At 50.3% G+C, this 25,846-nt stretch overlaps 1 protein-coding gene across 2 annotated transcripts; it reads left to right on the top strand.

The window, feature by feature from the left end:
* The first annotated feature begins 1,636 nt into the window (after positions 1-1,636).
* ST14 (ST14 transmembrane serine protease matriptase) lies at positions 1,637-23,871 on the top strand. 2 transcript variants are annotated; one of them, XM_058819055.1, is made up of 20 exons: positions 1,637-1,876; positions 2,063-2,227; positions 12,427-12,586; positions 12,808-12,935; positions 13,486-13,556; positions 13,960-14,120; positions 14,556-14,591; positions 14,870-15,107; positions 15,231-15,370; positions 15,765-15,862; positions 16,346-16,455; positions 17,762-17,892; positions 18,152-18,256; positions 19,289-19,396; positions 19,773-19,886; positions 20,073-20,198; positions 20,576-20,762; positions 21,417-21,691; positions 21,995-22,131; positions 22,637-23,871. In XM_058819055.1, the coding sequence occupies exons 2-20, from the start codon at positions 2,222-2,224 to the stop codon at positions 22,796-22,798; spliced, it is 2,493 nt and encodes an 830-aa protein (XP_058675038.1). In that variant the 5' UTR covers positions 1,637-1,876; positions 2,063-2,221; the 3' UTR covers positions 22,799-23,871. The 2 variants fall into 2 exon arrangements, with proteins under 2 accessions (XP_058675038.1, XP_058675037.1); XM_058819054.1 differs by having other exon boundaries at positions 20,070-20,198.
* The last annotated feature ends 1,975 nt before the right edge of the window (positions 23,872-25,846 follow it).

Genomic DNA, 25,846 nt, shown 5'->3' with positions numbered 1-25,846 from the left:
ATTATGGATATGAGACAGTCACAAGCCCTCTAGTCACTGCGGCTTTACGAATGACTGACCTCCCTTTGCACTCCCTTTGTTTGTGTAAGGAAGTAAGTTCTGTTTCATTGGCTAGGAATGTCCTGAGTACCTTAATGACAATCAGTAACTTGGTAAGCTGAGCTTTTGGGTCTGCCAGTGCTCCTGTACTGAGAGTGGCTTCCAAGTGACTTCCAACTTAGGATGGCCCCTGAAATGGCTGTGAAGGTGCTGGTGCAAAGGTTGTTATCTGTCTTGTCACTTTTATAATTGCAATGTCATATGCAGCCTCTCTACTTTACCAAAAATCCTAAACTTAGCTGGGCTGTTGTTCCAGCCTCTGCTAGGACAGCTGAGAGGAGGGAACGTGTTAATGTGCAAAGCTGAGTATTTCCCAAAAAGCCCTAAGTATTTTTTGGCAGAAAATTAGCACCCTGTTCCTTTGAAGGGCAACAGGAAAGTTTAGTCTGTTTTCAGGCAGTTGAGACCAGGAGAGCCCCCAGTCGGAGGGATGAGTCCTTTGTAATTATAATTACAAAGCTGAATTAGGCTGGTTGACAGGATTTATTGTATTCTTAATTTTCAGCTTGTGTTGAGGTGAGTCAAAGAGATCTGGGGGAGGGTGAAAGGGCGCTCTGCTTTAAGCTAAGTCAAGGCCTCAGTTTACACATTTGCAGCTCGTTAGAAGACAAACTTTACCTGACTTGGAGCCTTGGGCGTGCCCAGTGGTTTCAAAACACACGGTGCCAGAAACTAGGCGGTCAGGCCTGTCCACTCTTGCATTCACAGTTTGGCTGGCAAACACTGTTGCTGATTCAGAGCTCACAAAAGAGTTTCTCTGCTTTCTAGCGTTGAAGAGCTCAAGGAGACCTGGCTGTCTTTATAGTCCCGGCAGCAAAGTTACATCCTAGTGTTTCCTAGTGCTTTGTATTCCTTCGGGAGCCCCGTGGCTGGCACCAGAAGCAGAGGCACGGGAAATTACCCTCCTGGATTTTGGAAGCGATTCTAGGAGCTGTCTGGGGTGTGTTGGAGGCTGCCCTTATGCCCATGACATCCCTGAGATGGAGCAGGGCACTAGACCCCTTAGTTCTGGCCAGCTTTCACGATCTCAGGAGGGCAGAGCTACTTCTGATCTCTGCCAAAATCATGTTTTGGGAGCAGGGCTCTCATTCCTGAGCTCGTGAGAGAAGCATTTGAGATCAAAGGAGAAGTTTCCATCCAAATGACACAGTAACCCTTGAACAGCTTTGGGAAGGGGAGTGCCACCTCCCTGTTCTGCCCCAGAGCAGCATGTAGCCAATTGAGAGCAACTCGCTACACCTTTCCAGCTCCCATTCTCCACAGTCAGTAATTATTCCCTTGCGTTGCAGATAGAGAGGCTGGATCAGCCCAAGGTGGCTGTGCCCATCTCCAGCCGTACCCAGCCCTTGCTCTGGGGGCTGCCTGTTCAGCTGGAAAGCACAGCGCTGCTGGATGACGTTTTCCTCTCCTCCCACTGAATCAGCCTTTTATTTACTCTTTGGAATGCAAAGTAACAGGACACCCTGTGAGTTTTATCTCTCTCCCAGTCTTTTGTAATGCTTTAGAAGTTGCCGGACCGGATTGAGCTACGAGATGGGGTGGTTTCAGGGTTGCCTGGCAGGAATCTGGGTGGGAGTGCACTGTCGCTGAAATTTGAATTTGGGAGTCGCGCTGAGAGTACAATCATTGAGCCATACTACGGGAAGGAAAAGCCTTCGTCCCTTACTGAATCTGGCCCGTCGCTGTGTGGATGGATGGTGCTCCTTTGCTAGAATTCCTGGCAATTGCCTTCACCAGAAGACTCCTCTCCCGCCGGCAGCCGGCTTTCATTCCTTCTGTAAGCAGTTCTTCCCTTCTTTCACGTGCATGGTATTCCCAGGGGTGGGAGCTGATGCGGAAGGATCCTGCCTGCCCCGACAGAATTTGCTGCTCCTGCAGCTGATCCTTGTCTGGGGTTCGAGCTGAGGGCGATCTAGCTCTTGCAACTCGCACAGATTCTGACCAAGCCGGACTTGGTTCTCAGATTTCAGGGCTCGCCTTCCTCCGAAACCTCGTCTCTGCTCTCAAGATGCTGTTGTGGCTACATTGAGACAACGCGAGGAGGAGGAGGTGACAGCTTTTATTGGATAAAGTGGTTCCAGCGGGAGCAAACAGAAGCTTTGCGGGTGGCTGCTGCCATTGCATGCAGGTAAGTGCCTTGAACTTTATGCTTTATTGCGTTTTCACCGTGCCTCGGCTGCGCTCAGCGTCTTTCAGTCAGACATGGAAGTGTCTCACCAAAAAAAGCACGTGGCAGACAGGTTGGGAATTGTTATTGTATGTTTTGGGGTTGTACCCTGCCCAGGAGGGGACCTGCTCCCACCACGGTGACTCGGTAATGGCTGCAGCACAGCCACGAAGGAATTCCCTGTGCTCCAGCAACAGAAAAACCGGAATCCTGGTATTGAGGCCTCGAACTAGCCACCTCCCAGCTATATAATATTTACATTTTGCACATATATTGCTTGCTGGCTTTCCCCACGGTGACTGTGTCCCCTTGTTCAAAGAGGGCTCGTGAATTAGTTTGTAAAATATCAGTGGCTTGAATGACAGGGAACAGTGAGCATTCACAGCTCGGTGTCGAACCAGGGATTGTGGATCTTCACATTTTGCCCTTATCATCTACATTCCTGATGCACGGGTGTTTGCCTGCCATCAGCCTGGAGGAGATCAGTGGATGCGCCAAACAGGAAGAACGTGTAGAATGTAGGAGCAGTAGTTCAGCTGGGAGCAGCTGCTTTGTACCCAAAATATGCTGTTTCACGGGGGTGTTAAGACAGGCTGCAGCCAGGCAGGTAAGGGAGTGGCTGTAAAAACAGCTCTGGGCAGGGCTGGGCATCAGCAGGAGCGCTGAGAGCTCCTGACATCAGCAGCCTGACTAACACGGCACCTTTTCAAAAGGAGTACCTTAAATTCGGGGATGCTGCCTCCTGTGCCGTGTTCTGCGGTGGGTTGGATTCTGGCAGCTGCTGAGGGGGCAGGGAAGGCGGTGGTTTATGTGTTTCTACACCATAGCAGGCTCAGAGACCTCACTCCTTCTCTATTTTTTCCCAAAAAAACCACCTGCAAAAAGCCTGCAAAACTTCTGCTCCGCAGGAGACCATGTAGAGCAAGGGGAAACAAAGGAGACTCAGCAAGGTATTTTCTGCGTGTGATCAGCAACTCTTGTTGTACCAGAACAAGAGTTTTGGGCAGTTTTAAGTGTTCAAGTGTTTAAAAAATTCAGTTTCAGGGCAGGATGCAATTGGTGTAAAAAGTGTGGCTCAGCAGTGGGGTGGCCAGTTCAACTTTGAATGGGCATATTGCATATTCATACGGATTGGCACATGTAAGATGGAGAAAGGAAGAACTTTTATGTGAAAGAGTGAGTTTGATCTAACTGTTTTAATCCTGACTTGCTCTCGAATGTGAGAAACCTAAATATTGGAATGTGTGTGTATGAATCATCTTTTCAAGAAAGGGTAGATGGTGAAGTAAGATTGAATGCAGCTTTCAGTTTTACAAATTCTTTTAAGCCTGCATTAGAGTTTTCTCAGAACCCCAGTTCCTCCTTTCCCTCTCTGTTTAATATTAAACCACAGAGGCCCCAGGGGCTGTTGCTATGTGAGCATCCCCTGAGTGCCACGTCTGGGTGCACAGCAGTTTCTGCAGCACTGCTGTGTTGTTCATGTTGCATCTGATCTCTGTTAGCCAAGAGAAAGCTCATTCCTACATTGATGTAGCCTTGCTGAGGGCAGATTTCAGGCTGAGGAAAGGTAATATTTTGCTTCTGAGTGTACCAAATGTTTTTGGGAGCACGAGGCTTGTCCCTGGGGTAAACTATCTGTTCGTGCTGAGAGTGCCCTCTTTGCAGCAGGGTTTCATAGCATGATAATGCTGTCACCGGAGGAGGGATGAGACCCCGGATACACAAAGCTTTTCTTTAGGAACTGTGCATCTCTGCATGCCAGCCAGCCCTCCTACCGATTGCAGGGCAGCCTCTCTTAGAAGACAAGATTTTTCTGGTTTCATTTGCTAAAGCAAAGCTCGTGGCTGAAGGATCTCTTGGATGTTGCAGAGCTGATGCGGGGCTTTTGGGCACGGTGTTTTCCCGTATTTCTGTGGAGAGGCGAGGCGGGAGCGGCCCAGCACCTGCGGGCGTTTCCGGCTGCCCGCACCTGCAGGAGCGCCGGGAGGAGGAGCCGGGCACGGCGCCCAGGCCGCAGCCACCGCGCCATGGCGGCCTGAGCCGCGCCGCACTGCCTGGCCATGGAGCAAGGCCCCCCGGGCAGCGGGGCCGGCGTGCGGTACAGCGCCCAGCTGCAGGTGAGGGCACACCTGGGCAGGGGAGCTCCCACAACACCTGCCAGCCGTGGGCCGAGATGCCTCGTCCTCCGCTCGTCTGGTTCCTTCGAGCCTAGTGGGTTCAGGGCTGCTCTGGATCCCACAGGAAGGGGGGATTCCAGCTCACCCTTGGGTAAGGTCAGGAAAACTTGTTTGGGGGACGTTGCTGAGCTCAGCAGAGCAGAAAAAAACCATCTTTGGGCAAGTGGAGATCGCCTGTCAGTGCCGGTTTTGGATCTCCTCGGTGTTGGTGCTGCCGTCGCTCCAGGGCTTTTGGTTTCGGCTTCAGCTAAAGCAGTGGGGTTGTGAGTAAAGGTAAACTCCACGCTAGCAAGCTGTGTGCAGGGCCTGGCTCTGGGTTGTTTAGCAACAGATCCAACTAAACCTGTTCAAGCGTCGTAAAGGGAGGGCTGTGGGACTTCAGTAATTAACCACTGCATAATCAGTGTGTTCCGAGACTTGAGTGAACTTCTTGTGTAGATTTTCCTGGCTGAGGGTCGGGCAGGGATGGCTGAGTTTGGGTTGCACCTCCAGAGCCTATTCTGTGCCACAGAGCTGTTCCAAACCCAGGGTTTTGGGTTAAAGCAGGACAACAGCATTTCCCACCCTGCCAGCAGGCTGTGTGGTGTCTGTCTCTGAGGCCTGGCTTTAGTAGTTATTATCTTGCAGCAACATTGGAGCTGCTGGTTCTGGCACTGATCAAAAAGCTGGCCTGCAGCAAGAAATTTTCCCTTGCCTCCTATCCCACTGTCCGGTGTGTGCCATGACTGGGAGTGGGAAGGAGATGCTCTCGCTGAAGCACTTCAGCTCAAGCTCCTTGTCCCTGGGGTGGCTCCTTGTCCCACAGGCTGGGGTGGCACCTGTGGGACACGATCTTCCCTGCCTCGCTTGTTCTCCTAGCAGAAGGTAGCTTTGTGCTCTGATTTGTCTTTATGCAGGACTGAGGGCTCAAGCGGGTCCCTTCCCTAGTTCTGAATCAGTTTTCCCCCTGTGTCAGTTTAAGAGGGACAGATCAGATCCAGAGCAGGTTCCCTGAAGACAGTACTTGCCCTCCTGGCAGGAAACAACCCAAGGATTTTGTCACCCATGGACTGTTGTTGGACTTGGCCCCCTATGAGAGTGGAGGAAATTAGTGGTTTTGCGACACGTTGTGTCTCCTCCTGTGCTGGTAAAGGAGCTGCTGTAGTTCTTGGGCTGAGGAGAAGCTGCTGCTCTTCCTTGGAAAGGTGCAGAGTTTCCTTGGGGTAGTGGCTGGCAGGTGAGCTGCTGCTTGGGCCAGTTTGGCTGCTGTTGGTGCCAAAAGCAAACAGGGATAAGGAAGACACAACGAGAAAAGGGCTGAGGCCAGACCTTTGCTCAGCAAACGAAAGATCACTCTGTAAAACCCTTGAGGGAGCAGTGAGAGTGTTTTGAGGGCCTGGCTCTGGGGAAGGTATCGGTACAAAGGTTCTCTCCTCCCCTTGCCCAGGGTAGAATGTGTCATTTCCATCCAAAGGCTGCTGGGGACAGACCCGGAGCTAATATGCCCTGCAATATCCGGGCCATGGGCTGGGATGGGGAGGGAGCAGCCAACAGGGATGGGTTTGGCAGACGGAGAATTTCCTGGTTGGAGGTGCTCGTGTTTTCTTTGCTGTTGGCTTCAAACATCAGAGACCCATGATCCTGATCCACCTCAGAACTTCAGGAATGAGTAAAGTGTCACAAGGATTGTGGAGGCTGAGGTCTGGGGCTCAGCTGCTTTGGTTAAGCTGCTGGAGGCAGTTCTGTTTTCCAGACAGTTCTGTCTGTACCAGGAAAGACATACAAGTGATTTAAATGAGCTGTTTGCATCTGTGGCATGTTTCTCTGCCGCTCTTGGGACATCAGGGTGTTGCAAGGAGGAATTTCATGGCCCATAGGTACACTGATCAGGGCTGTAGAGTACCTTTATTCCCAGCTTCTCCCCAAGAGTTGCTAAGATTTATGTGTAAAATCCTCTAGTACCACAGAAAAACAGAAGCATGGTAGCTTTTTCTGAGCTGCTGTGATGCAGGACAGAGCTGCACCGATCAGCCTGGATGGGACAGCAAGCCAAGCCTATGCTATCTGCAAAAATTAACATTAGTTTCTTCTATAATAAACCTAAAGGAATTTGTTTTCTCATATGACTCAGGGTGATCACAAGACAATCTGCTGTAGAGGGTTAAGCTCAAACTTGGTATGTGAAATAGGTGTGTGTGACCTGTATCTTTCACTATTGCACCTGCCCTCTGCGCCTGGAAGGTGCACAGTCTAGAGGACTCTGTCCTTGAGCTCTTGCCCCATATTCCCTTTCTAGTTTTGATGTCATCATTTTATAGCTTCATTGCCCTTAATACAGAACTGAAGACAAAAAATAATGCACTGGTAAAGTTTCTTCAGTGTTTTGCTGCCTGTGGTGGGGTGGCACAGCATGAATACGCCTTACGTAAACTTCGCTTCCCATGTGTGCTGTTTCCATCTATTTCTTATCAAGAGTGAGAAGTGAGAAGATTATTCTTATCAGATCTTTTTCCAGAGGAGTTATTTGGGTTTGCAGCAAAAGTTGGTGAGGGAGTTGATTTAAGGATGCTGTAGCTGTACTTGAGCTACTTGGGTGAAGTGAGTTGCACATGCTGTTTACATTCGTTTTACTTTTTCTGATGGGTAACAGGCTGTTTTCCCTCGTACCAGCACCACAAAGTTGGTGTGGGCTTTCAACATGATCCAGGAATTCTCAGCTTTTGAAAATACAACTTTTTGCCACACAAGCCCACTGTGTTGGTCTCCTGAGCTCTGAACTGCCTTGCTGGCTATGTCCTGAGACTGTGGCCCAGTCGACAGGTTTCATTCCTCTCGTTTCTCATGTGGTATTTGTTTTAGTTTTTATTGAACACCACCCGAGGCAGGTGTGGCTACAAAAGGGGAGGTGGGAATTGCCTCTTGGATACACAGGCTGGGATCTGCAAGTTGTAATTACCCTCAAGAGTCTAACCATGCTGTCCAATGACTCTGCTTCATCTCTGACCTCCCTATGCCTCCTCCAGCCTGGCATTTTATGGGTTCCTTGTCTTGGTTGTGTACATTGGTGTCAGACAGTGACCTTTCTTTGCTGTGAGATTTTATTTGTTTGCACACTTGCTCTTACCTTGTATGATCTGGGCAGCTTTGGTCCTGAGCAGTCCTGTGGCAAACCTCAGGACCAAAGCTGCCCAGATCATACAAGGAGTTGGGAAAGTCAAAGGAAGTAGGTAAATCTCATGTCTGGTGCTGGATGAACAAATTATCTGGTGTTCATAAAGGACACGTGAAACTAATGGCCAGGAGCCCAGTCGTGTGGGTCAGAATCCTGTAAACAGATGCAGAAACTGAGGGAGAGATTGAACAGCTGTTTTGGAGGAGAGGGGAACAGTAAGGGGGTTGGTGCCTGGGACACATCACCATCTGGGAGTGCCAAAAAGGCAGAAACCAGCTTCACTGGGGGATGCTGATCCCAGTGGGACCCCTGCTTTGCACACATCATGCTGGGGAGTCGTATTCCATGGCGTATCCCAGCCTTTCCATGATCCCCCACTGCAGGAGAATCTCTGCTTTCCTGTAAGATCTCCAGTGCAGAGCTGGTTCCCACCACCCCCTTGTGCCAGCTGAATTTCCTGCTGACAGAATTAGTCACTTCTGCATCTGGTTTGTCCAGTTGGACAGAGCACAGTCACTGTCTAAAAATACATTGTGTGGCTTAGAGAAGGAGGAGTGGGAGGTCTGCTCTCCCCAGGACTGAGCTCAAATGCTGTGCAGAGGAGCAGGAGCCCTCCAAGCGCTCTATGAATCCATCTATGTGCACTTCTTTTCAAAATTTCTTCATGGGGTTGGTACTCCAGGGGAAATTGAGGCATGAGAGAGCTGGGGCAGTGCCTGTCTGAACTTTTCCCTGGATTGGTTTTGCTGCCACAGCTGATGCTGTGACCAGTGTGGGTCACACTCCCTGTGTGGGGAGCCTGGCCGTACCGGCAAGGACTGAGTGAGGAGGAGCAGAAGGAAGTAACTGCTGCAGTGACTAAGGCAGAGAGAATATCAAGGGAGGTTTTCTGTTAATAATGTTTATTGGAGCAGTTTCCTTGAGAAGGGTGAGACAGTCAGACCTTGAGTCACTTGGGGCTAGAGACGGTTTCTGGAGGAACCATGGAGAAGGTGAGCCCAGTGCGTGTTCAGCTCCTCTCTAGTTTACAGCTGCCACTGTTCAGAGCACGCGAGGGAAATGTGCAGCAGCCATCAGCTGAAGGAGATTAACATTGCAATTGTCTTTTTCTTGATTTAACCATAATCTTTGAGCCTGTCTTGCACGTGATTTTGTCTGGTTTCTGTCCAGCTTAGAGAATGGTGACAGGTGTTGGCCGCGAAGGGCATGTGGAGCACAGGGAGTGAGAGGGGCAGAGGCTGAGCTGCACTTGTGGGACACAGGCTAGTCTCATCCTCAGGTCAAACTGGTGATTTTTGTGCAGAGTGTGGGCAGGGAGGTTTCAGCCTCTTAGGGTTCAGGACACAGGGCCTCATCTGAGACCTTCTGCGCATGCCCTGATTCATCATTCCAGTGCTTGGGAGAGGCTTCAGATTCTTCACTGGGTATTGGGAAGAGTTTGCAGGAATGGCTGTTCCTTACCCAGGCTGTGATGGGTGAGGGCTCTTCACACAAGTGTGTGTGTTGGCTGAGGAACATAATGGCATTCATAGGGTATGGGAATGGAAGAGGATGAGAGCTGGAATACAACACAGAGGGTGAGTAGGGAGGGAAACCTTTTTGGATCGTGCCTCCTATCTGCTTGTAGTCACGGGATAACTTCTGGCAAGTAACAGTGCCAGTGGCTGCTTGTGCACCTTGTACTGGGGGAAAAACAAAAGTAACCTTCCCAGAAGTCCCTGAACTCCTGTGACTTCTGTGTTGCTGCTGGCTCAGCTTTGGAGCAAGAAAAAACTGACGAAGGCGCACTGTAACCTCCCAGGTTTAGCTTTTTCATACTAATTTTTTTCCAAGGAAAGCAGAGAAATTGCCTAAAGAGAGTGCATGGTGAGTTTTCCTGTCTAATTTCCTTGCTTCCAGGAGCCGTGCATTTGCCTGTGTGTGCTGGAGGTAGAGGGGGGCTCTGTTTGCCTTCTGAGTTAATCACAGCAATGATTTTCTCCCTGGGAGAGTTTTCTCTCTGCAAGGACACAATCTTTAGCTTAAAGGGGATGTTAAAATGCATCAGCCACATTGTTGTGCAGTGTCATACAGCAGGAGCTCCTGCTTGCTGCTGACTCTCATTTTTTCCTGGCAGTTTGGTGAAACGCAAGTGTATGAACTCTGCAGAGGGCTGAAGGTCCCCACAGCTGAAGAGTTTTCTTGTGGAAAATTGGTTTTCTTTGCAGTTCTTCCTCGCTGGCTCCAGGAAGTCTGAGGAAACTGATAGATCATTTAAGTGCCTGAGAATGTCTTCTTGCCATAGACTCCTGCAGATGTTGATAAACAGCAGCAATGTCTTGGAAGTCCTGAGAAGGCTCTGCATTGTGAGCAGCAATGTGGAGGGAGAGGGGATGTGTTTGCAAGTTTTGTGGCCAGTTTCTTTTCTTTACCAGGTTTTGGGAGGATTTATTTCATGACTGGAAAACTGGTAGGAGCTAGTTTGGAAGACTGTGTGTCAAATTCCAGGTAGTCTTGACTTTGATTGAAGAATTTCTTGATTTAGGATGTCTCTGTGTATTTAAGCTTTATTTTGTGTGCCATCTGTTTGAAAGTTTCCTTAGGTTATATCTTCAAGCTTTTCCTGTATGATCAAAAGCCAAACAGGATTCAGAGCATTTCCCATGGCATTGTCCTCTGCAGCCCTGCTAGGTCTCTTTATTTTGGAGGTGGGTGGATTTTGGGGATGGAAACAGTTCTTTCTGTCTAGCCTTAGGCAGTAAAACTCAAAAACGCCAAATAATAAACTGAGAGGATTCTGAGAGCAGGTGATGTGAAAACTGGTGAGTTGCTCTGGTCTTGGTGGTCTTCTGGTGTTTGCAGAGGATTAAACTTACAGAGTCCTTGACAACAACTCGGAGTAAGGTGCCTGCCACTTCCCTTTTTGTTCTGAAGGGCCCTGGGCAAATACTGCAAGGAGGAGAGGCTGCAATGGGGTGTGGAGGGTGGGAGGAGAGTACAGGCATTGGGTGAAGAAAAGGGCAAAAGAAGTGGGGGAATGGTTCAAGTGGGAGCTGGGCTTTCCTGCCAGGCAAGGCTGAGGAAAGATAAGATGAAGTACCTGCTGGAAGTTCAGTGAGGAAATGCAGTGAAGATGGCTTTTTCCTTATGTCTGTACAGCAGGCTCAGAGATCCCTGTGTCAGCAGGATCCCATTTGCTAGTTGTTTTTCATAGAATCCCAGAGTGGTTTGGATTGGAAGGGACCTTAAAGCCCATCCAGTCCCACTCCCCTGCCATGGGCAGGGATGCCTTCTACTAGATCAGACTGCTCCAAGCCCTGTCCAATCTGGCCTTGGACATTGCCAGGGATGAGGCAGCCACAGGTTCTCTGGGCAACCTATGCCAAGGCCTCACCACCCTCAGAGGGAAGAATTTCTTTCCAGTATCCTGTCAAACCATGCTATCTTTTTGTTTCAAAGCCATTTCCTTGTATTCTATCACGCTATATCCCCCTTGTACATATTTTTCCTTAATTTAGGGGCTTGTGACATTTGCTTCAAATTAACCCAAGCTGTTGGAGTAGGGCTGAGAGAGGACAGGCAGAGTCTGACCCTCTTGTTTGTGGAGACAGCTTTACCCTTCTGGAGCATGGGGCACGTGGAAATGCCACAGATTTGTGTGAGTTGGCACTTTGTGCCGTGGTGTCCATGCTGAGGTTCCAGAGCCCAGGAAGCTGCTGAATGCCTGCTAAGGAGAAAATGGGAAGGTGGTGAGCAGAAAGGTGAAGGATCCTCCTGTTTTGGGCCATTGCAGCATGTGCAGAGCCCTTCCTTCCCAAGGGAGGCACAGATCAGAAGCAGATGTGGTGAGCTCTGGCCACACCACTGGCAATGCTGGCAGGAGAGGAGGTGCCAGGGTAGGTGTGGATCTGGGCCCCCACAATGTCCAACAGTACCAAGGATGCTGTGTGGGATCCTCAAAAAACATCTGGGTCTGCAGCTGTCCAAACCTTCCCCCCCCCCGCTGCCCCCCAGGTGAGAGGTACAGATGCACAAGCAGGACAAGGATGGAGGAACAGAACAGAAGGTGTGAGAAACTGAAACCTTGGGATACCAATGGTTTTACAGCTGATATAGAGCTCAGGTTTTACAGCTGATACAGAGCTCGATGCTTCAACACATCTTCCTCTTCCTCACGCAGCCCATTATGATGACAGCAAGAGCTGTGTCATTCCTCACTCCTCTCTTCCACGTCTTGTCCTGGGAGCATGGCTGCTCGTGGGTTGTGGGGATGTTTTGTGTGTTCTTCTTAATTTTTTGGTTTATTTCTTTTAGCAAGTATTTGTGCTGGATGAGAGATTCTAAGCAGAAACACAGGAGTGCTGCTGGTTCAGGAGGCATGACAGAGAGCTGTGAAAAAGCTGTAAAGGAAGGAAGCAGCTTGATTTCTATTAGGGAAATGCTATTTATAGCATGCTGTGCCCCATGAGCTCTGGGTGACACACCTGCACAACATGAGCACTTTGTGGGGGTGAATTTTTCTCTGCAGTTTCATCTGCTGAGGCAGATCTTGGAGCTTGTGGGCTTGTGACCTGCCATGGTCACAGGAGGGTGTGTGGACTTGCCCCTGACTGTGCTTGAAGTCATGACCTTAAATTAGGCCCAGAAAGGAATTAGGTGTGTGCAGAAAAGCAAAGAAGAAACCTTCAGGGTTTGTCCTGCCATGGCTGTGGAGCTGCCAACACTGAGGTTTGCTCTCAGTGCTGCCGCATTCCTTGTCCCCAGACCTGCTTCAGGCTGCTCTGTGGCTGGACCTCCCCAAGCCAGGCTTTGAGAACAGCTTTTTCACTGTCCTGCCTTCCCTCCTCTCCCAGGACATGAACAACCTGGATGAAGGGGTGGAGTTCCTCCCTGCCATGAACTCCAAGAAGATGGAGAAACGCGGCCCAAGGCGGCAGGTGGTCATCACTGTCCTGATCATTGTTTTTCTACTTGTCTCCCTCACCACTGGCCTCCTGTTTTGGCACTTCAAATGTGAGTGTAGCGTCTGGTGGGTGGTGACATGTAGGGTAACACCCTGGGAACGTATCCCTCCACATGGAAAAGCTTTGTTACCCAGTGTTGCTCACATGTGCCCTCTGAAGGTCTGGAGACACCATTTCCACCTCCCTGCCCCAATTGCTGTCACTGGGGATCTGCTGTGGCACCATCCCAGCTCTGATTGCCCTTCCTGACCCTGAGCTGTTCTCTTCCAGATAGGAACACACCTGTCCAGAAGGTTTTCAATGGCCACTTGCGGGTTCTGAACTGGGAATTCCTGGATGCCTATGAGAACTCCAGCTCTCCAGAGTTCAGTATGCTGGCCAAGAAGGTGAAGAGCACGGTAAGAGATTTCTTGCCTCCCTCCTTCTACAAGCAAGGAATTTTCCTCTTGCCCCACGGCCATGGGGATATGCCATGTAAGATTCCTTGGAGCTTTCCCTGCTCACTGTGTCACACTGGCTGGGAGCAGGGACCTTCTTTGGAGCTGGATCTTGACATCCCAGCTCCAGCCCAGTGCCATGGCATCTCCTGGTGTCATAGGAGCTGCCAGGGCACGTCCCAGAATCACTGGATGAGTCAGGGCCAGGAACTGAGCTAAAAGGGTGTCTAAAAGAGGCTGAAGCTGTGCCTCTTCCCTCAGACTTGGCGATTCACCTTCCCCAGGGAAGAGTGGGTGAGCTGAGTCAGAACAGGCTGTGATGGACAGCTCTGTGCTCTTCTGGGGCTCTCAACTCTCCTTCTTTCTTTCTTTGGCTCTGCAGATTCCTGCACACAGGGATGCCAGGGATTTGCCCTGGGTTTCCTTTGCAGGCTTGAAACTCTGTCTATCTTCAGCCTTTCCCTTTTCCTCACTTCTAGACATGCTGAACACCTCTTTTTAACTCTTTCAGGTGGAGGAGATCTACAAGAATCATGCTGATATTGGTCCTTATCACAAAGAGACAGTAATCACTGCCTTCAGGTGAGTGTTAGGCACTGCCTGAGCCCTATCTAGGATGCCAGGATATCACATCAGCCATTTACCCTCCTTCCCAGGATGCTGGGATAGAAGTACCCCCGTAATCACCCTGAATGACACAGGAAAGGGTGAGCAGTAAAAAGTGACCTGAAAATACATTTTTTTTTTCTGCCAGATGTCTTGGGAAAAATCAAGTGAACTGCAGTGGGTGGTGCCTGGCAGCACTGAGAGAGACTGCTCAGGCTGGCAGGGGCCTTTGCTGTTTGCTTAACTTATAATGAAACTCTCCCTTCCTTGTGGCCAGGCTCCAAAAACTGGCTAATCAAGTAGTTTGGCCCCCTTCTAGTGGTATTTGAGTCCTCCCATGTCTGTCCTTGCCCTCATCCCACAATTACCCTTTCCACAGTGAAGGCAGTGTCATTGCCTACTACTGGTCAGAATTCCTTGTGCCCAAATACCGGGAAGAGAGCCTGGACAGGGCGATGGCTGACAAGCAGAGCCTGGTGCAGAGGTGGAACCCGCGCCTGAGAAACCCCATGCTGAAGGTGGAGTCAGTCATTGCTTTCCGTGAGTATCGGTCCCACTGTCCCTGGGCCTCTGCATGGGATCAGGTGGGATATTTCTCTGGAAGGAGAAGGTGCTGGTCACAGCCCTCTCATGAGAAAGCCAGCCCTGAGGGTGGTATAAGGGCCTGGATGTCACAGCACAGCTTAACGGGATGTAGAGTCTAAAGGGGGCTGCACGGACCTGTTCCCCTCTGCTGAAATGCTCTGTGTTCTCCTCTGAGCCCAGGGAAGAGGGACAAGGATGAGTTCTCCCTCTGTAGAGGGAAAGTTAGCTCCCTCAGCTCCCAGAGGCCAGGAAAGAGCTCTCCTGCCAGTTTGCAGGGAGAGGTTCCACAAGTGAGGCCAGATCAATGACAGTCTGAGGAACAACCTTGGCTTTGTGCCCAGGGATTTCCCATAGCCCAAAGGGTGATGCCAGCTCTGTTTTTTCCTGCAGCTGTGGACCCCAGCATAGCTCACTCTGCCCGGGACAGTAAGTACAGTTCTTCTTCCATCTCAGTGGTCTCTTTAGGGTGGTGTTTCTCTTGCAAGATGGGGAAGGGTCTGGAGAGAGGTTCTCTGCATGCAAGGCAGACCCCAGTGTGATTCTTAGAGCTGTTTTGGGGTTGGACAGACTGTGGCATAGGCCTTGCTGTTATCCAGGAAGAGGTCTCTGCCCTGGGATAGCCTGCAGGAATTACTCTCTGCATCCCAGGGAAAGGCAGGGCAAGGCTTCTTTGCCTTGTTAACTGTTTTCTACTCTCTGGGCAGACAGCTGCATGTTCTCCCTTCATGCCAAGGAAGGGGAGGTCACCAGTTTCACCACGCCAGGCTTCCCCAACAGCCCATACCCCAACAATGCCCTCTGCTACTGGGCATTGAGGGCAGATGCCAGTTCCAGTATCAGTCTCACCTTCAAGACCTTGGAGCTGGAGCCATGCAGAGATGACAGTGACTACATCAAGGTGTATGACTCTCTGAGCCCCGTGGAGCCCCATGCCTTGGTTAGGTGGGTGTTCCTGTATGGCACCAAGTCTGGGGTGATCCTGAGATCTCCTGCTCAGAGCTGAGCTGTGCTGCTTGAGGCTCCCTGTGCAGTAGTGCCTTACGAATTCTGTCCTTTGCTTCCTAGACTTTGTGGGAATTATGCCCCATCCTACAACCTGACCTTCCTCTCCTCCCAGAATGTCATGCTAGTCACCTTGGTTACCAACAAGGAGGGACGATTCCCTGGCTTTAAGGCTGAGTTCTTCCAGCTCCCAAAGATGAAAGGTGAGCAGAGGCCTTGGCCTGTTTCCCCATGTCTCCCTGCCATGGGCAGCTGAACAGGGAGGTGGCTGTGGCTGGGGTCAGTTTGCCAGGGATGTTTCCAGGGCTGGAGCACCTGGAAGCAGGTGCTTGCCTTGCCTATGGTGTTCTTGACTGCAGTAAGGATGTTCCCCAAGGAGGCAAAAATGAGAATTATGTTGGATTAGACATGCAGATTGATGGAAGCACCTAATTGATCTCCTGGGTTCTCTCAAGCCTTGGAGCAAAGCTGCTCTCTCCAGAGAGTGACTTAACCATGTTAGAGACTGTTGCCACTGCCTCCAATGACAGCCAGCTGAGGCTTGGAAAAACCACATCTAAATCTCTAATTTGTTATTACCTTCCTGCTTGATTTTAGCCTGTGGTGAGACCCTGAAGGGAGACAGCGGCACCTTCACAACTCCCTATTACCCAGCACACTACCCCCCAGACATGGACTGTGTCTGGAACATTGAGGTGAGATGGGCCCTCTCTTTCCCTTAACAAGTCTGTCAAATGACCCTGGTCATACAGGACATGATGCAAGGGAGCTCACAGCAACTGGGGCCCAGAGGCTCCAAGTCTGGCATGATTGAGGGCACCTTTAGGAACTGGAGGCAAAGGCAGAAGAGGTTGTAAGAGGCCTGAACCCCGCAGAAGACCATGAAAAACCCTGTAACTTCACGCAAGAAGGATGAGAGTGTGGGCTTTGGGACATGCCAGTTACTGGCTGTTGACCACAGGTCTGGCTTCCACCCCTCTGTATGCCTGTTCCACTGGGGATTCTGGAGCCAGGGTAACTCAGGGACTTTTATGAAGCTGTTTCTTTCCTACTGGAAAACTGATTTCCCCTTTTTAGTTATCTTCTGTCCTCCCTCAAGCACAACCCTCTTCCTGTGAAACTATTCCTTTTTTCTTGCTCCAGAAAGGAACATCCCACTGACGTGCTTCCTTTTGCAGGTTCCCTCTAGAAAGAATGTGAAGGTGCGTTTCAACATGTTCTTTGTGCTGGAGCCCGGGATCCCAGTCAGCTCCTGCACCAAAGACTATGTGCAGATCAACGGCACAAGGTGGGTGTTGGGTGGCTGAACCCATGGAGTGGCTTCATTTACTTACACACTAACTGGTGCTTTCCATAATCTGCTGTGGGAACAAGTGTGCTGGTGCTCTGAGGGCTGGGAGGAGGCAGGAGGGTGCCCAGTGTAGCAGGCACAGGACCTGCTAAGACAGGAAATGCCTAGTCATGATGACTGGACCAAAAGAAGCCCCTCTTCCTTCAGACCCTTGTTGTCTCTCTGTAAGACTATAGGTCACTTTTGCCTCAACCTTTACTATTGGACTGTTTCCTAAAACTCCTGTACCCTATATAAACCCCTGCTTTTGCCCAGTTTGGCAGAAGAGCTGTCACTGAGACCCTTTCCAGAAGACACCAATAAAGACATCTCTGTGGAACCTCACACAGAGCTTCTCCTCTCTCTCCCTGCATCTGCCAAAGGCACTTAACAAGCAAAAGAGCTGAAAATCACTAAAGAGCTGGGCTCACTTAAGAGCTGAGCTTGCTAAGACTGCCTGCTGCCCTGGAGCCTGCCTGAGGGGCCCAGACAGGTTTTGCTTAACTGGACTTCTCTGTTTGGGAGGCCCACGGCAGTCATTTTCGGGGGAGACCCTGAAAACCCCACAGCTGCCTCAGCCCAGGACTGCCCCATGATGAGTGGGGAGTCCCACACTTGGTACTGTGGTGTGCTGCAGCTGAAACACCCCTCAGATGCTGTGGAGCATCACAGCACATAGCTCATGTGTGGGAAGGCAGGAACATCTGGGGTAGGTTTGCTTGAATGAGCTCTCCATTCTCAGGGCACTCATATCCTGTGATGCATTTCTAGATGCATTCCTCAGCCTGATACAACCTGGGCTAGAGAGAAAACTTAGAATCTCAGAGGCAGGTGATTAATTTTGTTTCACAATGTTTTGGACAAGGGAGCTGACCCTGCCTCAGAGAGAGGGTATCAAAGTCAGCACCTGCCTCTGCAGTGCTATTCACGTACGTGATCCAATCTGCCCATGGTGAGATGGGATCCTGCCTGAGTCCAGTGTATCTGAGATCAGACACATTGTAGGGCAGGCAAGGATGTGGAAGAACTTGTTCCCAGTCATTCCTAAAGTCACAAGTTGGTGTTTACAACTGGCCCAAACCTTCTGCCAGCAGCAGCAGCAGAATTCGGACCCTGAGGCCCAGCAGTCTGTGCTGGGATCAGACCTGCTCCCTTCTCTCCTGCCCTCTCAGCTTCCCAAGTGTGGAGGGAGATCAGGGATAGAAGGAGGTTTTCTTGGTGCTGACTTCGAGCCTTTTGACTCCTGTTTGCTCTCTCCCTGCAGGTACTGTGGGGAGCGCTCCCAGTTTGTGGTGGCCAGTACCACCAACAAAATCGAGCTCCAGTTCCACTCGGACCAGTCCTACACAGACACAGGCTTCTCTGCAGAGTTCCTGTCCTACGACTCCAGTGACCGTGAGTTGAAACCCTGGGGCTGGGGAGGGGAAAGTCATTTCCCTGAGATGTGGAGCTGTCCCTCCTCTGTGTTTACACTGCCCTGTAAATGGGAAGCAGCCTTTTCCATAGGGGCATAGCAGCATGCCTTGCTTTCCTGAAAACCTCCTGGTCTTCCTGTTGTGTTCTGCTGTAAGCAGGCATAGGAAACTCTGCAGAAGGGATGTAGAGGGGATGTCATGAGGGCTCATGTGTGGTTTTGTCCCTTTCTCCCTCTCAGCCTGCCCTGGTAAGTTCACTTGCAATACTGGCCGCTGCATCGACAGGAGCATGCGCTGCGATGGGTGGCTGGACTGCGTGGACGGCAGTGATGAGAGGTCCTGCAGTAAGTCCAGCCTTTGGTTTCTCTTTGGCACAGCATGGAAAGGCCATGGTGCCTAACCATGGGGTGGTTAGGCTTGTTCTGGGTAATGTGACTCAGTGCTGGCTGGAACCAGCACTGCCGCCCTCCTCCAGACTGGAGTGAGACTCGGTGCACAACTGGGGATCCTTTCTCAGCCTAAGAGCTGTGGGCTCCTGCTAATCCAGCCCTCTCCCAGTGGCATCGCCCTCTCTTTCCAGTTCTTTCCAGCTGGGAATGTGTTTTTCTGTTTAATCCTGCTGATTGTGGGTTTGGCTGAGCTGAGTGGTGTGGAGGGACACATTTCATTACCCAACTGGGCAGGCTTTGCAGAGCTCATCTGGAAAACCCATGGGACACACAGGAGTTGTTTCTTTGTGTAACAGGTTTTCCTCTTGGATTAGCACAGCTGTCCTATAGTTAATGTTATTGTCCAGGGTCTGCAGTTTATTAGAGAGGACGAGGTGCCCTGGTTTGGAAGGAGCAGTTTTCTGGGGAAGGATGTGCTGCTGCCCCATGATCCTGGTTTCTCAGGTGCTTTCCCACTGCTTGCAGCAATTGCTTTCCTTCAGTATTGCCTCTGGCTGTCCTGCTGTTGTGATGTCAGCTTCAGCATCCACTACCTCAGACACAACAGCTCCAAATGGCTTTGTTCTCCAGAGAAGTGGCAATACTGTGATGTACTGAGTGTGTAGTGTATTTATGTACACGTGCATGGTCCCAAGCTGGTTTCTGGGGTTCCCAAGTGCTTGCACACCCACTGGGAGAGCTGCCATGGTGGGTGGGTTGCTGGTGACTTCACAGGTGCCTTTGCAGGCCTCTCCCCTAATTTCTAGCATTAGAACAGCCTTCCCAAGGGAGTCCCCCATCCCTGGAGGTGTCCAGGGAATGAGTGGACATGGCACTCAGTGCTCTGGTCTGGTTGACAAAGTGGTGATTGGTCTCAGGTAGGACTTGATGGTCTTGGAGGTCTTTTCCAACCTAAATGATCCTGTGATTCTTACTCTGCTCTTCCAGCCTGTACAGAGCAGCAGTTCAAGTGCCAGAATGGCTGGTGCAAGCCCAGGTTCTGGGTCTGTGACAACGTGAACGACTGTGGTGACAACAGCGATGAGCTACAGTGCAGTGAGTGACTCACCCTGCAGGCACAAAGGGCTGAGGGCTCAAGCAGGCACACAGGGGGTGACTAGGGTGATGGAGGCTCGTGGGGTGGAGGGAAGTGCTGTGCTGGAAATGAGCAGGCAAAAAAGCCCAGGCATGATGAGCGCTCACCTGATACAGGTGAATGAGAGCTCAGAGGAAAGAAGGATGAGCACTGGTGTAGGAATAGAAAGGGCTGAATAACTGCGTGGTGGTGTGCAGTTTGGAGAAGACATTGGAGACACAGTATTTTGGAGCTGCAGAGGCTTTACTTGTCTCGGGGAGGGGAGCTGGGCACAGCCGTGTGCTGAGGTGCTGCACGATTCATGCCCAGCCCTCAGGAACTGCTCTCTGTCCCCAGGCTGCCCAGCTGACAGCTTCAAGTGTGACAACGGGAAGTGTGTCCCCAGCACACAGAAATGTGATGGCAAGGACGACTGTGGGGACGGGAGCGATGAGGGCAGCTGCAGCACAGGTGAGGGTCGGCTGGAGGGCGACTGCCAGTAAACGCAGCCTCTGATGGAATTCCTTGGGGCTGGGCACCCTCATGTGTGTGCTTGCATGGGGTGTAAATGCTCTGGGGTTGGGCAGAAGAGGTGGACTTGATGTGACCTCCCCAGAACTGGGACTAACCCCTGTGCCTCCATCCTGCCTGCAGCAGGCCAGACCACGGTCCCCTGCAAGGAGTACACGTACAAGTGCCGCAGTGGACACTGCATCAGCAAACAGAACCCTGAGTGTGACGGGGAGCAGGACTGTGAGGACCATTCTGATGAGGACAACTGCAGTGAGTGCCTCAGGAATAGGGGAGACATGGGACTCTGGGCTGGGTCTCTCAGAGAAACACCCCAGTGTGGCAGAGAGAGCCCCTGTGTGTTTCTGTACAGGAGCTTGATCTGGAAATATCCAAGCCACGTTCTTTAGCGGCCTGTGGGGTGTCTGTGTTATTCAGGAAGGCTTAGATGGGTAATACAGAGGCTTATCTCCCCTTTATAGAGTTGGCCAGTAAATGTTGTAGTAATTTAGCATCTGTGCAGAGAACATCAACCCTTCCTGACATGTGTAAACAGGGTATTTGTCCTGTCAGATGTCCTGGAGGAACAGAGGGGAGGCGTGGGATGAGAACAGGAGAAAGCAAGCACTCGTTCTCCTTCTCTGCCCTAGACTGTGGTCTCCGCTCCTACATCAGGAAGTCGCGGATCGTTGGTGGGCAGAACTCGGACGTGGGAGAGTGGCCCTGGCAGGTCAGCCTGCACATCAAGGGCCAGGGCCACATCTGTGGGGCCTCGCTGGTGTCAGCAAGCTGGCTGGTGTCGGCAGCACACTGCTTCCTGCCACTGCAGGGCATCAGGTACTGGCCTCATATCCCTGTGCTTCCAAGTATTTCACAGAATCACAGAATAAGCTGAGTTGGAAGAAACCCTCAAGGATCACTGAGTCCAGCTCCTGTCCCTGAACAGCACCATTCCCAAGAGTCACACCATGTGCCCGAGAGTATCATCCAAATGCTTCTTGAGCTCAGTCAGGCTTTGTGCTGTGGCCACTGCCCTGCATCAAGCAGTGGTCTGTTCCAGTACCTGACCACTCTCTGGAGAAAAGAGCCTTTTCCTGATACCCAACTTAAACCTCCCCTGACACAATTTCGGGCTGTTCCCTCTGGTCCTGTCACTGGGCACCACAGAACAGATATCAGAGTTTACCCCTCTTCTCTCCCTCACATAGGAAGTTGTAACTGCAATGACGTCTCCCCTCAGTCTCCTCCAGGCTGAACAGACCAAGTGCTCTCAGCTGTTTCTTATACGGCTTCCCCTCAAGGCCCTTCACCATCTTCATTGCCCTTCTTTGGAAACTCTCTAATAGTTTAATATTCTTATATTGTGGCGACCAAAACCACAATATTCCAACACTGACTCTGAGAGGCATTCCTCAAGGAAACTGTTTAAGGTAGTAAGCAGTGCTGTCTCCAAGCTGAGGTCTCACCCTGTATTTCATGGCCCCTGTGCAGGTATTCAGATCCCAGCCTGTGGACAGCCTACCTGGGGCTGACTGACCAAGGTGACCGGAGCGGCCCCAATGTGCAAACCCGCAAAATCAAGCGCATCATCTCCCACCCCTTCTTCAATGACTACACCTACGACTATGACATTGCTGTGCTGGAGCTGCAGAGCCCTGTCACCTTCACGGCTGTTGTCCAGCCCATTTGCCTGCCCGATGCCACCCACAACTTCCCTGTGGGCAAGGACCTGTGGGTGACTGGATGGGGAGCAACTGCAGAAGGAGGTGAGCACTGGCATGTGATTTGGTGCTGCACTGATGTATTTTAAACAGGTTTCCAGGAGACTCTGTGGCTGCCACATCCCTGGAAGCATTCTAGGCCATATTGGACAGGGCTTGGAGCAACCTGGTGTAATGGAAACTGTCCCTACTTGTGGCACAGGATGGAACAAGACAGGCTTTAGTTCTCTTCAAATTCAAACCGTTCTGAAATTCTACAAGTGTATGATTTCTGTGTTTCTTGAGGGAAAAACAGGGAGTTGTTAAAAAATGTGTATTTTTACTTATGATGCTCTTCCATCTTGGTAGGCACAGGAGCCTCCATCCTGCAGAAGGCAGAGATCCGGCTCATCAACCAGACTGTGTGTAACCAGCTCCTGACAGACCAGCTGACACCACGCATGATGTGCGTGGGGATCCTGACCGGTGGTGTGGATGCCTGCCAGGTAAGGCAGCACCTGGATTTAGTGCTGGTTATTGGTTATTAGGCAGGGAGACAGTCCTTTGCTCATGTGCTTCCACTTATATTTACATTTTTAACATAAAACAAATCTATGGGAATTCTCCTGGATTCAGAAAATGAACAGATTACAATGGGCACCAGCAGCAAGTTACGTTGATGCATGACTTACAGCTCAAAAACTACAGCCCAGACTCCATCTCACCAGATACGATATACAGCCATACTCCAATTTCTGGCTTTTATTCAGATTCTTAGTTAGCAAGCCAGGCTGCTTGACTGGTATTTTATAGCTCTTTGTTCTGGCACTGTGGCTCTTACTGCTGTGCTTAAATATTTGTTTCAGGGAATGGCCAAAAAATTGTAATGACAGCTGACTTAGACAGAGATTTACTGATTATTTCTTGCTCAGTTTTTGTGAGTGACTTTAACACTGTGCATGAGAGTGATCTATGGGGCTGGTCCTTATGCTCCTGTGTGGTTCTGTGCAGGGAGACTCTGGGGGGCCCCTGGTCAGTGTGGAGCCCAGCAGTCGGATGTTCCTGGCTGGCGTGGTGAGCTGGGGCGATGGCTGTGCCCAGAGGAACAAACCTGGGGTGTACAGCCGGCTCACGAGCCTGCGAGACTGGATCCAGGAGCACACAGGCCTCTAGGGATGGATCCCGGCCTGGACACCTCTTGGACAGCTCTGGCTGAAGACACTTGGCAGTGCCAGCCATGCACAGCCTCTACTGTGAACTTCAACCCTCCCTCTACCTCGCTGTGAGCGCCTGGGACTCCATGTGCAGCCAAAGTTGGGTTTAGGCCTTAGTCTGAGAAATCTGTGTTTGGAGAAGTTTCCCTTGGGGGGGTAAGCTAGTGCAGCTCCCATGAACAATTTGAATGAGCCATCATTCAAGATTTCATATAGTAATAAACTTAAAAAAAAAATCTAATTAAAAAAAAGACAAACAGTTTGTGTTTAGAGGCAAACTTTATTGGACAAGTTCAAAAACAACGTTTCAGCATATATTCTAAGTGGTGCATTTGTTTTCAAACAGCCGTCCATATCCTTTCTCTGGTTTTCAGCCATAATGGAGGTCTTACCATAGTTTTGGGGAGATTCCCTTTGGAATCCCTCCCTTGTCCCACACCATGGTCTCCTCCTTCTGTCCTCTGTCCAGCTCTGCTTCTGGCTTGGCCAAGTCCAGGATTGGGGGCCTGAAAGAGAGATGTTGGGCTGAAACACCACCACTCACCCTGAGGGAAGCCACAGGCAGAGCTCAAAGCCATCACTCACCCCAAAGAAAGCCATGGGCAGAGCTCAAACACTATCACTCGCTATGAGAGAAGCCACAGGCAGAGCTGCTGGCACATGTGGAGACCCAGAGCCATTGGCATCACTGCATTGTGCCTTAACATCATACTGAGCTGAGTTGATACAGCTTCTGCTGAGCCCCAGGTGCCTGGAATCACTGTGAAGAGCACAAGGGCTGCACTGAATTTTTCTTGGAGTGCTCCCCACAAGGACAACACCAATGAGCTGTGCACACCAGCCTTACACCTGTCTTACTTTTGTAAAGAAAAATGTGACTTGTGAATGTGCTGATTTTCTTCCTTTTTCCTCTGTAGTCTGTTCCTGCCCCAGCAAAGCACACTCCAGCTTAGTCCCTTCCTTACCTGTAAATACATTGTTTTGTAAAACTCTCAGAACTGAGATGCTGCAATAAACTGGGATATTTTCTAATACTGTGGCTGTGTGGTTCTTCCTGAGCTTCTGTGCCAGTGTTCCTGAAACAGAAACCTATAGCACAGACTCAGTGCTGAGGGGGAAGCTGAGCCTCTCCCAGTAAAACACTTCACTGCTGTTCTGCACAGCAGCGCCACTGTGTGGACAGAGATGCGGAGTCTGGGGAGAAATCTTAACCAGAAACAGCTGTGACGGCTCATAGTGATAGTGGAGCCCTGGAAAAAGTTAAAGATAGAATCTAAAATGTTAAGCTTTGTGTTTTCCCAGATCAACTGCACCTGCATAAGCAGTATGATAAATTATATAATTGTTAGATGTGATGATTGTTTAGTAATTAAATATAATTATTATATAACCATAAGAAGAATAATGAGAAACTATGTTGGAAATTCAGAGGGGGGCTAAATCTATGTATACAATAGAACAATATAAGTTTAATAATTAACGTGAAAGTTATATAACGATAGAGTATAAAAACACAATCATTTTGGATGTATGGTCAGAGTCAGATTTGGGTTGAATATACCCCTGGTACCCAGAGCTCTTTAATAAAAAAGCACCACATATAATCCCCCGTGATTATGTGTTTTTGAACGCTAACAATAGGAGCATTGTTTGTGCCTCAGCCCTCCCTGCAGAGTTAAGGAACATTCTGAGATCTGTGCTTACACAATGCTACAGCAACACAAAAGGAAGCATTTACTGTGGTCCTTCTCTTGCCCAGGGAGCATCAGCAGCACTTTTGCAGCACTGAGCAAATAAAAGTAGAAATGTTTGCATTCTAGTGTCCCACAGTTTGCAGTTAAGCTCCCCAGACACGTGGCCCACTAAAAGCTTCCCTAAACAGGAGTTGTTATGGATGATGGTCCCCAGAAGATGCCTGGAATAACAGGATGCTAAAGGATAAAACAGTTAATGAGAAGAGGCCAGCAGTTGGGCCCCAGCACCTGCTCCAACAGGATCTGCAGTGGGATGTTCCATCACCTGAACACCAGATCCAGCGTCTACTCTCTCTCCCTTGTGCCCACATGCAGTCTGGGGCTCCTGCCACAACTGGCAGGATCATGGTCAAGCAAGAAGAGAGCAGAAGATGATTTTCCAAGTCAAAGTTTGAACCTTGTGCAACCAAATCCACTGAGAAGTGTGTTCAGACAGGTTTTGTTTTACTGAGCACAGTGGCACCTACCACAGCACCTTTCTTCCCATAAAAGCCCTATTCCACAGTCACTTCCCTTTGTGCAAGTAAGAAGAGAGAAACAGCCCATGAACTGGCACCAAAGGTCCACCTTGCCACCATGCCACCAGGACAAAGTAAAACCTCAGTTCCTGTTCCTTCATTATGATTACAAATTAATAAATAAAAATGCAAGAAATATTGACAAGCCCCAGGTCCCTGAGCTCCAGCCCCACTAGATGTCCCTCTTGGCTAAGGCACAAGGACTCCTGAAGCAGCACTGCCAGGAAGGAGGTTTGGCAAGTGGGAAGGGACGGGCTGCAAATCCCAGATCCCTCTGCTATAGTCCAGAGGAAAGGGAGCCAACAGGAGAAAGAATGAGAGAGAAGGGAAACAAGTGTAGGCAAGATGGAGAACTGAGCCAGGCAGCTCAGAGCAGGCAGCTCAGAGCAACTGGCCTTGCCTGCAGGGTACCCAAGTGGGGTTCTGTGGGGGAAGAGCAGTTTTGAATCACCCTGAAAAGTTCTATCCCTTAGGAAAAGGTTCACGAGTTTGCTGAGAGCCACCAGTCCACTTGAGTTTTATTCCCTCATCAGTCTATCAGCAACTCCCTGGATTTCCCCCCTGTGCCTCAACATTCAGGCATCAGAGAAAACTTCTTTACTTGTTTTATGTGACAAAGAAACCCCTTAGACTCCAAAAACTGCATTTCATGTTGATGCAGCACATTTCTGACAATTCAGGATTCTGGAAACACAAACCAGCCCAAATTTGTGCTCAGTTCTGGTCAGGGCAAAA

This window comes from Ammospiza caudacuta, chromosome 23 (genome assembly GCF_027887145.1).
Source record: "Ammospiza caudacuta isolate bAmmCau1 chromosome 23, bAmmCau1.pri, whole genome shotgun sequence".
Lineage (NCBI taxonomy): Eukaryota > Metazoa > Chordata > Aves > Passeriformes > Passerellidae > Ammospiza > Ammospiza caudacuta.
The sequence above is the reverse complement of the archived record's forward strand: the minus strand, read 5'-3'. Positions and strand labels throughout refer to the sequence as shown.